The 19,293-nt window shown below is 36.4% G+C and overlaps 1 protein-coding gene across 1 annotated transcript in view; it reads left to right on the forward strand.

Annotated features, from left to right (window-relative positions):
• The window catches only part of LOC306847987 (phosphatidylinositol 3,4,5-trisphosphate-dependent Rac exchanger 1 protein-like), a 67,841-nt gene that overhangs the window by 23,245 nt on the left and 25,303 nt on the right, over window positions 1–19,293 (forward strand). The window contains exons 4-14 of the mRNA XM_079382270.1: window positions 597–701; window positions 1,742–1,843; window positions 2,398–2,559; window positions 4,227–4,360; window positions 4,558–4,673; window positions 7,416–7,565; window positions 12,206–12,353; window positions 16,302–16,402; window positions 17,492–17,595; window positions 18,123–18,172; window positions 19,048–19,123. Coding sequence (XP_079238396.1) covers window positions 597–701; window positions 1,742–1,843; window positions 2,398–2,559; window positions 4,227–4,360; window positions 4,558–4,673; window positions 7,416–7,565; window positions 12,206–12,353; window positions 16,302–16,402; window positions 17,492–17,595; window positions 18,123–18,172; window positions 19,048–19,123 — 1,248 coding nt within the window. The remainder of the gene's footprint in view (window positions 1–596; window positions 702–1,741; window positions 1,844–2,397; window positions 2,560–4,226; window positions 4,361–4,557; window positions 4,674–7,415; window positions 7,566–12,205; window positions 12,354–16,301; window positions 16,403–17,491; window positions 17,596–18,122; window positions 18,173–19,047; window positions 19,124–19,293) is intronic.

The following is a 19,293-nucleotide window of genomic DNA, read 5'->3' on the forward strand; positions in this document are numbered from 1 at the left end:
TAAACTCTTAAGTAAACAGTGCACATCTTTAATCATTAACAGAGTGCATTGCTCACTTTTAAATGTCTGAAGATGAGTTGCATTTCTTTTTTAGCTTAGAACTTCCTATTTCCACCTAGCTTTGCACCCCACAGAGAAGGTGGGGCTTTTAGGCAAAACCTATGCACTTTGATTTCACTTCCTGTGTTGTTTCGAATAATGTAGGGCAAAATGACAGTGCCTTGTTGCTTCTCTAGCAGTTTCACTACCTGAAATCTCCCCCCATGTCATTTTGCAGCTCAGTATTTGAGAGAATGTTTATAGGAGGAGGTGTATTGAGCTATGAAAAATGTATTAAAATGTTTATTATATGTTTAGTATTTCCCAGATGAGCTGAGTTTAGGGTCTAGGACAAAATTTTGTGTGTGGATCAGAGGGTCTGCCAGCCTGGGACAAATTTTGTACCTGAACATGAGATATATAAATCAGAATGTTCAAAAATGTACGTCCTTTCTAACAAAAGAATGATATAAATCTGTTTGGAGGGTCTTAAAAAAGAGAGAAAGTTTGACTAACGAGTGTTTTGAAGTGTTTTGTCTCTCCTCTCGCCACTGCAGAGGGACCGTTTCTCTGTGTATGGCGAGTACTGTAGTAACCATGAGAAAGCACTCAGACTACTGATGGAGCTTAACAAGATCCCTCTCGTACGGACTTTCCTGCTGGTAAGCACCTTTCCTTTTAAAAAAATCCAGTCTATTTTATTACATCATATTCTGATGAAGATCCCTCATACATCCTGTGACCGTCCTGGCACAGATCAGTTTCACATACGAAGCCCTGCAACAGATTTCATTAATGATCATTTCAAATGAACATTAGTGGCTAGAGCAGTTAGTCACAGGAAAAAAAAAAAAAAAAAAAAATTTGAAGGGAAAGTTGTACTGTTCTCTTTATCCGTTTTGCTTTCCTAGCGTGTAATATAAATAAACAGCAAGCCAAACTCTGTTCAAGAGCCAGGATATGAGCACCTTGCTCCTTTAATAGTTCAGTGTGTGATTTACACAATCAAACTCTGCGTCCATTGAACCAAGTAAAACTGTAAATGAAATGAAAGAAATATAGAAAATTAATTATCAAAACTGTAACAAACTTATCAGTTTAACAAGTCAAATGTATACAGATACATCGCTAACTCAGAAGCAAGTTATGAGCATTCTCAATGCAGGGCGCTAGTGCAATTTGTGATCGGCAATCACAAACATCTTTGATTATATCACCTTTAAACTGAATATACTCTTTTGAAATATAAACTGGACAGATTAATGATTTAAATGAATTTACAACCAATGCTTTCGACAGGGTTTAGAAGGAGGAGGATTCATTTATGTGTCACAAACATGTCAAGGCTTGCTGCGTCATGAGTTTGCTGCTTCCTGTTAGCTAATGTGCGTCGCTCGTGGAAACCCGTCGAAATAAGAGTCCTCACATAAGAACTTACACAATAACGGCAGGCAAAAATAAACTTATACAGAACATTAAAGTATCACAAAAATATAATATTGGTAAATGCAAATGTCTATCATAAATTGTACACGGCCTTTAACAGAGGCAGAACAAAAGTGATACCCAAACTTATTTTACTGTACAAACCAGGATGTGAGAGTGTGCCTTGCAATGCTTTCTATGGAAACCCACTGTAGTCTCAACATGAAGCAGTTTAATGGGATGTTGTGCAAATCCGATCATGTGTTTGTTTTTTCAGCATCTCATGTTGTTAGGAGGAAAGAAGAGCACAGATGTTCCTCTTGAGGGATATCTCCTCTCTCCCATTCAGAGGATCTGTAAATACCCTTTGCTACTGAAGGTACAGCTTCCCTTTTTTCCACTATGGCCATTTACAAGCAAGTGCATTATGAGTTGATTATTTCTTCTATATATACTACTTTGCAACATTCTGATAGCCATAGATAAACAGTAGCTACGTGTATGACAGGACAAACAAACAAACAAACCTAAAACTAAACATGAAATGACATTAGCAAAACATTTTACTTCATTAATGTGACATTTCCAAATGAAAGAAGAAAAACTGTTAAGATTTTTTTTTTTAAATGGGTGTTACTGTTTAGTTATTGGTTAACATTATCCAGTAACTTGTGTGGCCTTGATGGTATCGGAGGAAAGGAAAGTTGTTTAAAAAAAACAATTGAACTGTTGGTGAACGATGGTGTACATTTATAATTACAAAGTCATTGTCTTGCTTGGGAGTAAGATCATGAACATATAAAATGGGGTCAATTTTGATTTACTATTGACTTTGCACACTCCTTTATAGGCCCTTATGCACAGTATCTGAAGCATATCAGCAGATAGTTGTAGCTGTGTAACACAGGCATGTATCTACTGTTTGTCCTTCAGGAACTTTTGAAGAGGACCCCTAAGAAGCATTCAGATTACCCCGCGGTAGAGGAGGCCCTGCAGGCCATGAAAGCCGTGTGCTGCAACATCAACGAGACCAAGCGACAGATGGAGAAACTAGAGGCTCTTGAGATATTACAGTCACACATAGAGGGCTGGGAGGTGAGTTAGATACATGATTGTTCATTGTCATAAACGATGCACTTTGTTTTCCTTTTCCTGGGTGATGGTTTTAAAGGAACAGAGCAGCAAAATTAGTTTGGTTTAATGTTTCTTAAAAAAACCCTCTTTGTCATAGGGAAGTTCCTCTTTGACAGTATGCTTTGTTTGTGAGCATTTTTTTAAGCGTAGCCTCGAAAGAATCACTGATGTGGACTGATGTGGATCAGTGTCGCCTTGTCTCTGCTGATTACATTTTCTTAGGACAGGAAGAGGAAGTTTTAACACAAAGGCCTGTTACTATAGAGATCTGTTAGTTTTGTGTAACATGCAACAGTGTGCCACCACAAACTCCGCTCCTCTCTCTCTCTCTTTGCTCGTCTTTCATTGCTTGTCTCTCCCCACCTCCTTTTTTCCATCATCTTCTCTATACCATAGTTACTTTGTCTCCATCCTCTCTTTCTCTCACTCTTTGTACCCTGTCCATTAACCCTCTTTATTGATTTATATATATAATGCAGTACTGAGTGGTTGTAAAAAGTGGGGCGTTTTCTATAGCTGGCAGTGAGCCTTAAGTGTTGCTTAGATGGTTAAAATTTTCACCATTTAGTGCATTCTTGCTCCTGTTGTGTTATTTTCTAGTCCTATTATGCCTCTGAATATTCAAGATTTCTGCAAAGCATGACAAGATGGGGTTTATTTAACATATTTTAAAGTTTCTGGATTGGAATAGTCTGCCCATAAATAAATATAATTGTCATTATTTATATAACATTATTGTTTATTTATATGACAAGAATAAATACAAAATGTACAAGAAATTTTTGTAATATTTTTTACATAATTAAATACATAATTATTCCTTCAAGGTTTCAATTCTTCAGATATTGTTATCATGTACAGATAACATTAAATATTTAACACAGCATAGCAGGAGGACTTAAACATCAGGCTTTATTTAACCCCAGTTATAGAGTGTTTCAGGATGGGGGGTCTGATTGAAAAGCAAATGCATTAAGTTTCCATTTAGTTTCACCTTTATAGGTAAATAGTGCAGAACAAGCGGGAAGCAGATTCCCATCTCTCTAATTGACCTGTCTGGACACGCCATTGATTAAGCAGAGAAGATGGAGTCTGCTTATCAAACACACTCACACACGCCCACACCTGCCAAGCATAGAAAATCACATCCTGTACAGAGTCAGCATGAACCACAGCGTCAGAGTGGAATTGATTTTTAATGGTACTGGATATTGAACAGGACACAGTCTGTGTTACCAAAACCTGTCGGGCTTCCTCCGGCCCTTTAAAGAGAAAGGGGACGCTCTTATCTGAGGCACAGATGGAAGGTCTGGTTTAGTGACCAGATTAAAATTGTTTTAAATGAAATTTGACCTTCTCACTGTCATAAAACACAAGGAGATTGCAAACAAAGGCAAATATAATGTCCACTTATTGAAAATATGGATGATCAAATAAACTGATGTATAAATCTTCATAGATTTTTTTCAACTGCCGCTACATGAACATACGCAGCTAATCACTTCTGAATAAAATATTTATCATGGAATGTTTATAGTAGAAACTCTTATACTGTTCTTTTTCATGGAACTTGTGAAGATGCATGTTTATCAAAATCAATACAAATGTTCCTTTGTTTTGTTCTCCAGGGGACGAACTTGACTGATATATGCACCGAACTGTTGCTCCAAGGAAACCTTTTGAAGATATCAGCTGGAAACATCCAGGAACGGGTCTTCTTCCTGTTTGACAACCTCCTAGTCTACTGCAAGAGGAAGTCCCGGTTAGGCCTTTAAGATGCTATTGAGTTTTATATTAATCTTGTCTGTAATATAGGTAAACTATCTGCATAAACGTGCATAAACATGTTTTCTAGTAGATTACTGATATCCCTAGTAAAACTTCACTGAAACAGCCATCAGAATCATGTGTAGGAACTAAACAATATTGGTCTAATTTTTTCCCTCTTTAAAAACCCAGAGTGTCTGGGAAGAAATCCACCAAAAGGACGAAATCCATCAACGGGTCGCAGTACGTGTTCAGAGGCCGCATCAACACGGAGGTCATGGAGGTCGAGAATGTGGAAGACGGAACTGGTAGGTTTGAGTTTGTTAGTGCTTTTAAAGTGTTTTGCATGTGGTATGTATTTTCATGCTGTGTAGAGTATTGAATTTTTAGCTTAGCAACATGCTAACTTCAAAGTCTATTCAAATCAGTTGAGTTTCCTGTGCAGATAAGTAGTTTTTGAAACTATTGTATCCTGCCACACAAATGTGCATGTTTTAAAGATTTTTAAATTAAAAAAAAAGTCTGTTATGCTCTTCACTGCATTTATTTCCATTACAAACACTACATTTGTTTCCATTAAAAATAATATTGTGAAATATTATTACAACATAAAATAACTTTTCCAATTTTAATGTGTTTAAAAATGTTATTTATTATTGTTAAAAGCTCATTACTCCAGTCTTCAGAGTCACATGATCCTTTAGAAATCATTCTAATATCCTGATTTGGTGCTCAAAAAGCATTTATTATTGTTATTGTCAGCTTAATATGACAATATGCTTAATATTTTTGTGGAAACCATGATATATTTTTTTCAGGATTCTGATCATGTAAATAAATAAACTTTTTGAATGGTAGTGTACAAAGCAACGCTTTCTTTGGATGTGCAAGGGAGTTTCCTGTATGATATCCTTTTTTGTTCCATCTGATCACCATGTGATACTTATGAACATCACAAGAAACAAACAAAACCATTTAAAGGGAACTTCAGCTGATGCAGTAGAAATTAGCGCCTCTGTGTCCTAAAGATAAGATCACGCAGGGCTTCTCAGAATTGAGCGCTTTGCATTTAGCACCTCTGTTGCGCTGGCCGCCTAGGGGCTCTCGTCAAAGGTGCCATTCAGCTGTCGGAGCGAGCATGAAATTAAACTCTCAGGGGAAGTAACGGCTGCTCTTCTCACCTTTTGCTCTTAGTCTTTCACCACACCTTAAGTAGCAGGGTGGAAGTGCAACTTCTCTCTCTTTTTCTCTGAGCCACAAAGAAAAACATCTGAACCTTTCTGAAAAACAAGCCATAGGGCTGTCACAGTACCAGCCTAAACCACATGTGCCTTCAGTTGATACGGCCAATGTGAGACTGTGTTTTGTGTTTCAGTCTCAGTGTCATGTTTATCAGGGTTTGTGTCACATGACGCTCCACATCTGTGTAAATGCATCATTTAACTGGTGTGTTTTGCCTTATTGGATAAGATTACAGATAAAAGATTGAAGATAATGAGTTTGAAATTCAGATATTAGGCCTAATTGCAGTTTTATGATTACAGTCTTGTTTCAAGGGAGATTTCAAGGCAGTTTATTCCAGTGATGAATAATGATTGGAAGGGGTAGGTGTTATGACCAAAATCGTATATCATGCTTTGAGTAATTTTATGTGTCAGTCATTTTATTTAATATTTTGTGCTGGAAATTCACATAATATGCTATATAAAATGTTAAAATACATTTATAATAATTTTATAAATATTAATTTAGTCTTATTTTAATATGACATTTGTATTTGAATTTCCAGAAAAATATATTCAATTAAAAAAAAACTATTAATAAATACAATTTTATTTATAAATATTATTCTTATTTTATATTCTTATTTTAAATATTAAATATTTTACAAATTATCTTTTTTTTTTTTTTTTGGAAAACCAAAAGATAGGATTATTTATTGTAAATAATTAACATTAAAAGACTGACTTTACTGCAAAAGCACCATAATATGTAATGGGCATAATATGTAATATGTCTCGAGTAGAAAAAAACAAAAGATTCAAAATAGTAAAAGTAATAAAATGTATAGTTCTGACTCTTAAATTTTGATTGGATCAGTCACATTTGAAGCAGTAATAAAATGGCATGTCATTTGTGGCAACAGGAAGACAATGCAGCAACCTTAAAAAAAACTAATTTTTATATTTTCACATTACTCCATGTTTCTTTATCGCTCTCACATGCAAAGCATGGCAGTCTGATCTGCTTGTTTTGACTGAGCTATTGTTTTAATTGGAAAACAATCAGGTAATGCTTAGGTGGTGTTTATTACTGAACCAGACTTGTGTGCCAAATACGATTATCCATAAATTCTCTTCAGTTTCATATGAGCTAAAAGCCTTTATCAAATCCTCTCAGTGCTCTGAAATCTATTTATACTACTTCAACATTAACCACTGCTCATTACCTATTCCATACCTCATTAATTTCTCCATAATTCACCTGCTGTCAGGTCTGGGATAAAATTGGACCATGAGTAACAGTCTGAACCCCTCACTCACACACATGCTCTCCTGTCAGGCTTTGGTTTAATGGTGGGAGTAAAGTGCCATGTGCCGAAATGCATCTTTAACGATTTCTCACACTAATAGGATAGTTTAACCTTTTTACATTGTTAATGCTTCTAGATCGTTTAAGAAAATCTTATTATCTGTCAGATTTTGTGTTTGGGTCAGTAACTCATTTAGTAATGGTTAGAGGGAACCTTTTTAACCTTGGTTATAAGCTGACAAAGTGATATCTTAGCGGAAATGAAACCTCCACATTGTTTAAGGTTATTTTGAAGGCGCAAACAATTTTGATAGATGATCTGATCTGATTTATGTAGACCCTCGGTGAACAGCCTTTAACAAATGTATTTAGTTGTTTGCATGCCATATAAGTAATAGTTGTGTTGTGTGTATGTTTGTGTGATCTAGTCCTCAATTGGTGTACTTGTGTTATTAGCATTGATGGATATTGCTTAACCTGTTTTGTCTTTTTCGTGTTCTTTTACTTTGTCTTTCTAGCGGACTATCACAGTAACAACTACACAGTGACCAATGGCTGGAAGATTCACAACACGGCCAAAAACAAGTGGTTTGTGTGCATGGCCAAGAATGCTGAGGACAAGCAGAAATGGCTAGACGCTATTTTAAAGGAACGTGAACAGAGAGAGAGTGAGTAATTTTTCTTTGGTTTATAATTATGGAGTATGCAACATATGAGCATGCAATAACAGTTAAATGAAGAAAAAAAATTAAACCATTGTAACTCATACAATTTTATTTTAATCAAATCATTAACAAATTTCTGATGGCATGATGACTGGTTTTACAATTTAATGTGTTAATTTAGTGAATATTTATTGTCTAAAAATGATCCATTTTGGAGAGAAACCCAGAACGTAATCAATGTAATCAGCGTTGTTTACGTTCAGCATGCGTGCGCTGTCTACCGAACGTAAAAAACACTGATTGATTACGACGTTGATTACGTTCTAGGGTACTCTCCAAAATAGCGGAAGATGGTAACTCGGGGAGAAGAATTGTTGAATAAATTGTTATTGTTGTCTTTGTACACAAAAAGTATTCTCGTAGCTTTGTAAAATTACCGTTGAACCACTAATGTCACATGGACTATGTTTCTGGACCTTGGAACATTGCAGTTGCATTGCTGTCTACAGAGGGTCAGAGAGCTCTCAGATTTTATCAAAAATATCTTAATTTGTGTTCTGAAGATGAACGAAGGTCTTTACGGGTTTGGAACGACATGAGGGTGAGAATTTTCATTTTTGGGTGAACTAACCCTTTAATGCAATTACAGGTGCATCTCAGAAAATTAGAATATGGTGAAAAAGTTTCAAAATTATTTCAAAAAGTGAAACTTTCATATATTTTAGATTCATTACATGTAAAGTAAAACACTTCAAAAGTTTTTTTGTTTTAATTTTGAAGATTAGCGCTTACAGCTAATGGAAGTGAAAAATCAGTATCTCAAAATATTAGAATATTTACATTTGAGTTTCATTCAAACATTCAATAAATGACCATCCCTACAGTATAAATTCTGGGTATCTCTTGTTCTTTGAAACCACAATAATGGAGAACACTGCTGACTTGGCAATGGTCCAGAAGACGATCATTGACACCCTCCACAAAGAGGGTAAGTCACAGAGGGTCATTACTGAAAGGGGTGGCTGTTCAAGGAGTGCTGTATCAAAGCATATTTAATGCAAAGTTAACTGGAAGGAAGAATTTGGGTAGGAAAATGTGCACAAGCAACAGGCATGACCGCAAGCTTGAGAATACTGCCAAGCAAAGCCGATTCAAACACTTGGGAGAGCTTCACAAGGAGTGGACTGAAGCTGGAGTCAGTGCATCAAGAGTCACCACACTCAGACGTCTTCAGGAAAAGGGCTACCAAGCCACTTCTGAAACAGAAACATCATCAGAAGCATCTTACCTGGGATAAAGAGAAAAAGAACTGGACTGTTGCTCAGTGGTCCAAAGTCCTCTTTTCAGATAAAAGTAAATTTTGCTTTTCATTTGGAAATCAAGGTCTGGAGTCTGGAAGAAGACTGGGAGACTCAGAATCCAAGCTGCTTGAAGTCCAATGTGAAGTTTCTGAAGTCAGTGATGATTTGGGGTGCTGTGATGTCTGCTGGTGTTGGTCCATTGTGTTTTATCAAGTCCAAAGTCAATGCAGCCGTCTACCAGGAGATTTTGGAGCACTTTATTCTTCCATCTGCTGACAAGCTTTATGGAGATGCTGATTTCCTTTTCCAGCAGGACTTTAGCACCTGCCCACAGTGCCAAAACCACTTCCAAGTGGTTTGCTGACCATGATATTACTGTGCTTGATTGGCCAGCCAATATGCCTGACCTGAACCCCGTATGGAATCTATGGGATATTTTCAAGAGAAATATGAGAAACAGTCAATCCAACAATCCAGACAAACTGAAGTCTCAATAGTGCATCAGCAGTGATGATCGCTTCCATACCACACCTCACTGATGCTGGAGTTTGTGCTAAAGGAACCCCGACCAAGTATTGAGTGCATAAATAAACATACTTTAAAGAACTTGAACTTTTCTGTTTTGCAAATCCTTTTTTTGATTGATCTTAGGAAATATTCTAATATAAAACAAAAAACTTTTGAAATGTTTTACTTTACATGTAATGAATCTAAAATATATGAAAGTTTCACTTTTTGAAATGTTACAAGAAAAAAATTTACTTTCACAATATTCTAATTTTTTTGAGATGCACCTGCCCATGAAATGATTGTAAAAAATATATTTAGAAAGTTATTTGAAATTATATATATTTTTTTAAATGATCAATTGCCTGTCCTAGTGACAACATTTACTAAATAATCATACTTATCAAAGCAAATATTTATTGAATAGGAATGAACCAATTTCCACTGTGCATTGTATTTTAGCATCCTGCATTCTGCTATACCTAGTATCTTTTTATGTGGAATTTTCTTTATTTTTTCTGTTGTGATATGAAACACCTGTCCTCTGCTGGACACCTGTTCTTGTTATCTCTGCTTTTGAGGCTTTTACTACAGGGTTGTTCTGATTGTTAGGTCACATGATCATAGCAGTAAAACCCCAAATACCACAGAGCCCTTTCTGATTGCAGCTCTTATGTTTCAGCATGGAGTATTAGTCTGTAGGATCAGTTACCAGTGTCCAAGGCAAAGTCCTCAGCCAGAGTATTGTAATGCGGTGAGTTGGCGGTAGAGTGAGACGTCACTTTAATGCTGCGATGCCAGATGAAAGCAGAAGTTTTATGGAGCGTATCAGGTTTCCAGCATTTGAAATCGGAGCCCATTTCAACAGGTGCCACATCAGTCACACCTCTCTGACCATCCAGATCTTTAGCCAGCGCTCTCTTCAATGCTCTGTACAAGACTTCATTGAATTACATGTTCCGATTAATACTTAGCTTGACATTCACAAGTGGCTCCAATTTAGGAATTCTGGTCATCTGGAGTGTAAGATTTCATTTAAAAGCAAATCTGAATAACGCATTACACATGCATAGTCTGCTTAAAAGATACCTTTAAATAATTCATTAGTATTTTTTAAATAATTGTAGAAAAATAGATGTTAAATGGTGACATTATTTAAAAAAATTTTTTAAATAAAAATGTATTTATTTTGAAGAATGTAGGTGAACATTCCCTGAATTTATACCTACGTTCATCCATTTCGTGTTGGTGTGCACTGTTTGAAATCGGCGGTTCAAAATAAGGGAGAAAAGAAAAATCAAGATTTGGGGTTTGAAATGAAGGCTTGCTCATTTCTAAAATTGCTCTTCAGCGTCAGACCTACAGATGCCAAGGTGGAAATTATGCTTCAGCAGGGTTATTTCTGAGGAGCCATTTTTAATAATGTGTTGCCTCTTTGCCGAGACTTGATTGAATTGGAGCCACGTACAGCTGTCACGAACACCTCCTCAAAAAACTCTTTGTGAGCGAGAGCTGCAGCTGCCGGTGGCTTCCCTCTCTCTGGGGTCTCAGACACAGTAAAGAGCTCTGAATGAGAGCCATGCCAGCTGCCGCCACATCTGAGCACGTCCCACCTCCCGCATCAGCTGCAATCCCATTGATAGTCTCTCTCTTTAACATCACCTTTTGTTTAAATGTATGGTAAAAACGTGAATGTTTTCTTTGACTGAAGGATTCGTTGCATTAGGCAACATACAAACAGCCTTATAAAGTATTTCCTTTGTGTGAAGCTCCGTTTCCGTTGCAGCTTGACTCTGGCTGCGTTGCTAATATAAACAAGGCTGTTTTCAGCTGCATTGCACTATTGCACAGTTTTTAATATGCAGTGATGTTGTTTTCAGGAAACTTCAAATATTTTGGTAGAGGTCTTTATCTGCATCTGTAGCTGTATCTCTTCTCACCTTATTAACTACATCATGCCACTCAACCAGAAGTGTAGCAAGAGAATGATTATGAGTAGTTTTTTTATTATTTGATGATGGCATTTGCTGAATAGAATTAAGTTTAATTTTGTGTATGGTGTGTGGCTTGTATGTAGAATGCTGATAAAGATTTTGTGAGTCTCAGCACCTTCAACCACCAAAATACCTCAAATATCAGCATGCATGTGTGAACACACAAACACTTCCAAACCCGTGTCTTATAATAAAATCAGTTAAACCAGTGTTTCCTCTCAGCCTCACCTAAACATTAACTGACACAGCAACACCCACACTGATTTAGTGAAACAGCTAGTAAGTGACGCTCGAGGAATAAACTGTAATTATACAGCAGAACTGTCTAAAATGGTTTCTTTTACATTCAGACCAGTTCAGTTCCTTCCACAAACTTGCTATTAAAAATGTTTATTTTTAACCGCAAGACCACTTATGCTTGCTAAATGAGACTTTTATGCTTCTCTATGAAAAATTGTGCACATCTGACTTGGGTTGCAGGTGAAGCAAACTGAGATAAAAAAAAAAAAAAAAAAAAAAAAAATTCCTGCACATTTGGATTTATTCATAAAATAACTTTTACAAGATCATTCATAATTTTTTTTTTTTTTTAAGAATGAACAACATGACAACATGTACGATAATTACAAAATAGCACAATTAAACAATTTAATTAAACTATTTGCATGTTTAATAAATAAGGCCCATGCTTCTAAATATATTTTAATTTGTATAAATGTTTTTTTTATTTGCCAAAAAATGCAGTTCTACAATTAAACAATTTAATTAAACAATTCGCTTGTGTAGTGAATGAAGCGCGTTGTTGTTCTTGACTCTTTTTTTCCCTTATATTTATTGTCAGGTTTGAAGCTTGGGATGGAGCGTGATGCCTACGTCATGATCGCAGAGAAGGGAGAGAAGCTCTACCATATGATGATGACCAAGAGCCGCCACCTCATCAAAGACCGCCGCAGGAAACTCACCATTGTACCCAAGTGCTTCTTGGGAAAGTAAGTTTGAACATTATGTAATGCATTTTAGAGATTCTCATTTACAGAAGGGTTCACCTTATGACTGGACAGTTCCCATGCCAGTGATTGGCTCGCTCCATGCACCTTCCCTCAGCTGCTTTTACACCGTCTGACTGTCTCCTGAATATCTTGCAAGTCATCCTAATCCAAGAGGCCCCTGCATGAATGAAAATGCATACGCACACACACACTCTCACTTAGCGCTTGTAAATGCTTTCCCAAGCTCACTGCCAAGCACCCCATTGGACACAGACATTCTCAGCAAAAAAACCTTCATTGGAGAGAAATCTGCATTCAGTCTCTCTCTCTTTTTCTCTCTGTGTATCTCTTTATTTTTCCCTCTCTCTTTCTTTCTGTTGCTTGCTCAACCAGTCTTTCAACACCATGAATGAACAATGAGTGCTATGTGCGCCATTAAACTTCCAAATACTGTGTGTGTGTGTGTGTGTGTGTGTTTGGGAGTTGAGAGGAGAGATTCCTCACACCAATTAAAATTCCCTTTTTGCACTGCACTAGTAGATAAGGGAAAAAATGCTGTGGTCCATTTAAATCTATTATATTGATGCAATCTAGTTTAAATGGCCGCAAAAATTCACAAGATCAGATATGAGCCTCAGTAAATTGATTCATAAATCTGCAGAACCTTTCTGCCGTGCAGTGTTGGGAGTCAGTAACTCAAAGTAGCAAATGCTACTAACTTTATCTACATTTTCAGCAGCGTGAGTAGCTTAGGTGTAGCTTTTACAGTCACAAACCGATAACTGCTGATTACAAACAACAGTGTACTATTTAATTTTACTGATTGTTGGCATCTTGTAGTGTACAGTAGCTGTTTAAAAAAAAAAGGTTAACTTGACTAGTTCAAATACAGTTGAAGTAGCACTTCTGCTAAAGTGGCTTAATAGCAAACTGTCGCTGGCCTCACGGCCTCAGCTGTGCTGTTGTTCTCCTGTCAACACCTGACTGGATGAATTGCGCACTGCTCCCTCAGAACACAATTATTTGTGCGTTTCAGCCTCGGTGGTCCAGGTGAAAGCAGCTGTGATTGGCTCTGTTGTTCGCTGGCTTGCGCATCTATCTCAGAATAGAACACAATCCGACTCCTTCCAGGAACAGCCGAGCAGTTCAGCTGTTAATATGGACAAACGCTCTGCTACTGCTCAGACTCTGGCTCTTTCTCTCATCTCTGTCTTGCTTGAACCACTGTTTATTTTTAACTATTGTGCTTATGTTGGAGAATTTACTTCAAAATATAATGAGATTTTGATACTTAAAAGATCACAACTATATTTTGACGTAAATGTTTTTATTTAATTTCATTTTACTTACTGCAGTAACCTAAAGCTTTATTGGCATGGTAAATAGCTTCAAATGGCCAAAGCATTAAAGGAATGTTTCAGGTTCAGTACAACTTATGCTCTATTGAAAGCATCTGCTGTTTGTATTCACAGAAAATCTTTTTGACTTGTCCCTCAGTTTGCTAAAACAAAAAAGGTTGCATTCATGAGACTGGTATGATAAGATTGTTCACTAACCTTGTCGATGCGGAGTTATCCAGTTATTCAACTCCGGTTGTGACCATATATCCATGATAAATCCTGGCATTGTTGCATAACGCTTGAAAGGATATAAAAAAGGGCTGTTTAGATGAAGGTGAATTATGAGTGAAAAATACACCCACAAGAAAAACATTGGTAACGCATAACTAAAAGTTAATCCATTCAGAACAGCAGTTCCACTGCTTAAGATTTTTATTTTTTTTTGCAGTTCAAATAATAGTGCTTTTATATATATGCAAGCTTTACATGTCTTGCATTTCTGAACTCTACGTGTATTTCTGTAAACATGTTTATTATTATTACTACATTTCATTTAATTTTTTTACAAACTAATGGCCACATCCAAATTATATGCTGTGAGTAAAGCTTCACTTGTATTCAGTAAACTAATATCTCATTATATCCTTGTCTGTCACATTCACACATACATACATATATCAGACAGATATAGATAAATTCTCACACACACATCTACGGCATGTGTAAGGGCTCTGTGTGCATTAGCTGTGGAGAATATTAATGAGTTACATAAACACTAATTAATTCTCCCCAGAGACGCCCACCTCCACCCCTTCCCTTTCCTGCCAATTTGAATTAGAGACTTATGTAATCACAGCAGACTCACTGTCTGTTTCATTTCACTACTCTTTCATGGGCCTGACTGCCCTCTCCTCTGTGAACTTCCTCTGCAGAGCTGCACATAAAGGCTTTGTAAGCAGTCCGTAAGATCTTCATAACCCACATCATAAACATTTATTGTTTGGATTTGTGTGAAGGGCTGGATTGTGTGATTACCACCCTTTTATTGATTTAAACAGTTTGACAGTTTGTTTTATTATTATTAAAGGTCAATGCAGCTGCTGAAACGCATCTGTAATTGGTTAATATTCTTTTCTTTTGTGGTAGCATTATTTTAACACTTAAAAACTGTTTGTTTTTGGGAGTTTGGGAGACCACATACTTGACAGAGTAATCACACTCACTCAAAACACAGAATCAATATGATCTACAGTATTATGCACAATTGTGCTAATATTTCTCACTTATATTGTTTTTGGTAGTACTGTTGAGTTGCATAGATAAGCAGTATTAGCTAGTATTGTCATCGCTGTCTAGTGTTTGATGGTGAAGGGTAAAGATTTATGAAGGTGAAGTATTTTAAAAGAGTTCATTAAGTTGTGCATGTCGTCAGCTGATTTGGAGGAGATAGGAAGGGCAGATCAGTTGTGTATTCAGGTGAGATATGAATGGAGAATCTGGTCGTCTTACTGTACTGGGTGGATGTGGGGCGCCTTTGGCACCCGCATCTTCTCTTCTCCTCCTGCTCCATCTGTTAACCCATCCTTTCATCTGACCCCTCTCCCCTCACTGCTGTCGCTCAACATTTCAAGGACACACACAGACACACACTAACACACCCTTCGCACATTTCCTTTAAGGCGTCATAACTGTTTACACATTGCTTATCTCTGTCCCTGAGTCTAATGAGATTCACAGTTTCTCATGCATCAGTCATGCACATTTCAGGCATGAAGTCACACACATGCAATCACACACAACATTAGATTCACAACTAACCACCTCACACATGTAATTGCTGAAATTCCTCCCCAGCCCTCATCAAAACCCATTTATAATTTAATGTATTTTGGCAGTTGATCAGACTAGCTAGCATATACAGTATTCTAGCTACAGAAGTGTGTGTGTGTGTGTGTGTGTACGTATAATACTTATATATATATATATATATATATATATATATATATATATATATATATATATATATATATATATATACTATATTTTAAATTTTCAAAAATCATGTTTTTTTTTACTGTTATTATGTTATGAGTTTTTGCAAATGAACTCTTCATATTATATTGTATTATATTATATCATAGATATGAACAAAAATAAAATGTAATTAGATACTGGATATTAACAAAATGCTAATTAGTTAGCAAAATGCTAATTAGTGATATTAGCAAATGAGTTTATATCTAATATAATTTTGTATATATATTATATATGTATGAAATATTTAATAAATAAACATATAATTTATTAAATTAATTTAAAATGTTTGGTTGAAGTTATTTCCTGAAACTAAAGCAATATGTGAACCCTACTTGTGATATTTGAACTTTTAAGTCCTTAAGAGGGTGGAATGCAGCTTGATATCATATTGATTTGTGTTCTTGGTGAACTTTTCACCTGTCTTGACCAGTCACTCTGGAGGATTGAGTGAATCCAAGTTCCCAAGTACCTTTTGACTAGGGGCTCATAAATCCTTTCTTTATCATGCGTTTGTGTTGCAGCATTGTGTTATGTGCAGACTGACACAGCTGTTGTCTCTGTGTGTCCTCAGTGAGTTTGTCTCATGGCTCTTGGAGAGTGGAGAGATCAGTAAGGCTGAGGAGGGAATCAACCTGGGTCAAGCTCTCCTGGAGAACGGCATCATCCATCATGGTAAGAGAAGGTTCTCCCTTGAAGAAAATTGTGTTGTTACCTTGATTTTGTTGGACATGGACCATGGTATTCCAGTAGTATAATTTTTAATTACTTTAGGGTACTATGTAAATGTGAAATATAGTACTATGGTATTGAAATATTCAAATGTGCAAAACATTTTCAAAATTGACCAGCTGGTGGGTTCCATGAACATCTGTCGACATAATCAAAGCTCTATATCAATTGGCTATAAATAGCTAAATTTATACCTAAACAAGACTAATGATTGATTAGTCAAACATCGTGACCCATCACTGTAAAATTACTAATTGTAATCGCTATTACTTCATACAAATCTATTATTCTTTTTCTCTCTCAGTGTCTTCTCTCTTTTTCTGTCCTTTTTTCTTTCATCCTTTCTCAGCTCCAATATATTTCATCGTGTTTTTGAGTATTGCTTGGTTTCATCATCACAAATGCAACTGCTGTCTGTTCTTTTTTTTGATACGGCCTTGCCAAATGAAACATGATCTATTAACTGTTTATACAAATGTTGGACTGTTAAAAATCACCATTTGACAGATTTACACTCTACAAATCTGGCAAATATCCTTGTTGGCCAGCACTCACTGAAATCCCCTACAGATGATCGGCAGTCTGGATAGTAACATGACATGAAATGCTGGTAGAGAGCAACATTCTTCTGAATTATTCAAGAGGTGCAGTATTTGCCTGAGATTTGGGGAGCATCATACCTCTATTTTACAGCCAGGGGATTGTAACAGTGAAAACTGACAAACACCAGAAGGAATTGGAGTGATGAATTCAAGTACAAGGGCTCAGGTGCTCGATCAATAAATTGGTGGCAGCATTCAAGGAGAGGTCAAAAAGGCTTTTGTGGAGCGATGGCATTCACACACTTCAATTAATCACAGACCTCCACACATTTATCAGCCTGAGTCTGTGCGCAGCAAAGTGAGAGAAACAAATAGATCACAAACTCAATTCCAGCTTATGGTGCTGTGTTATGTTAGAAGTGAAGTTTAGTGTTTAGGCTAAACATAACCAACATTTAACTGTATCTATGTGTGTGTTTTTCCACCGTAGTGTCAGATAAACATCAGTTCAAGAACGAGCAGGTGTTGTATCGCTTTCGGTATGATGACGGCACTTATAAAGCCAGGAGTGAAATGGAAGACATCATCTCAAAGGTATTTCCGCTAGAATACTTGCTAAAATGATAGCTCATGTACAAATGATACATGAGATTAGATAAATATCCTTTTTTTGCGATGAGCTCAGTGAAAGAATCAATCCAAAGCAGACAAGATGAGAGAAATGTGATTAGAAATAAGCTTAAAATTCATTAAATACTGAAAAGTAACTTTAAAAAGTTGCATTGCATTATATTACTCGGTATGTGTGTGCTGTGCTAACATCAAACTCTATTGGAATCAATTGAGAGTCAAGTTTCTCATGCACTGTTTGTGCTAATGTGGAAAAATTGTTTGTGTAGGCAGCTCACTAGGTTTGGTCAGTTTTAACCAGTCAGTTTACAGATTTAATTCAACAGAATCTAGAGTGCATATGATCTCGATAAATAAAGACTACAAAATGGTCCACTTAACAATTGTTGTCAACAACTCAGTCAAGCAGTGATTTCAACAGTAAATGAGATGAAGAAAGCAATGCAGCTGTTGCTGCAAATGCTTTATATGAGTGTTTGTGTGTCCGACAGGGAGTGAGACTTTACTGTCGTCTCCACAGCCTCTTCACACCTGTTATCAAGTAAGTGACTCTATTATATATTCTATGATATACTTCACACTCAATAGACAAAACCATTACTTTATTCACACTGTTATTAAAGCATTATGATTTGTATTCAAGTTTCTGACAATATGTGTTGTTAACACTCTTTTCTTAAACATGGAAAGAAGCATTGCAAATACAAATGATTTTTAATAAACGAAAGTTTAATTGCAACTGTCGTTAAAAGATGAGACACGTTCGTTTGTACTTCATAGATTCACCTTGGCCAGCTGCACATGAGAGTGTGTGTGTGTGTGTGTGTGTGTGTGTATGTGTGTGAGTGGACTGCAGGGTCATATTGCTTTTCTGTCACCATTCACCCTTGATATCTCACATAATGTGCGAGGGAGGCCATTGAACTGCAGTTGGGACCAAGTCTGATCTCAGATCCACAAATGAACACAGAACGTGTTAGTTACTTGCCCTTTATCGGATACCTTTTATCTTTTTAAGCGACTTACAGTCCAGCTCACTAATTACACTACACTAATTGCAAGGACAGACCACCCTGGAGCAATCTGGGACCTAGTGGTAATAAAAGATCTGAGCTGATAGAAGATATTTCCAGATCATTGATCTCCATTAGCTGGGCTTAAACCCACCTTTGCCACTAAATACCCGTCAATACTCAGTCAATACCCGCTTCAACACAGTCATTGAATTGTGACATTTCCATTGTTGTTATATCAATTATATTAGAAGTATAAAAGGCCTAATTTGGGTTTTTCCAGTGATATATCTTTTTAGAAATCCCCTGATCTTTTGCTTTCTCTTGTAGTCAGATGTCAGATGTTTTTTTTTGCTAACGTCTGGACAGTTGCGAAGATTTTTAAACTCTTCTTTATATACAGAGACCGAGATCATCATTTGAAAACCTTCAAATCTGTCATACCAGCTAGCAAACTAGTGGAATGGCTTATGTCACAGGTAACACAAGAATGGACACACACATACAAACACACTCCATTTTTGCTTTTTCACTTTCTGTTCATCTTTCAGCTCATTGTTTTTGGGTTTCTGTACACGATTTATATCCTATTTCTGGTCTAATTTAATGTCTACTTATTTACAGTTTAATGTTCACAGCTGCTTCATTG

The sequence above is a fragment of the Barbus barbus genome (genome assembly GCF_936440315.1).
Source record: "Barbus barbus genome assembly, chromosome: 28".
Taxonomy (NCBI): Eukaryota; Metazoa; Chordata; class Actinopteri; order Cypriniformes; family Cyprinidae; genus Barbus; species Barbus barbus.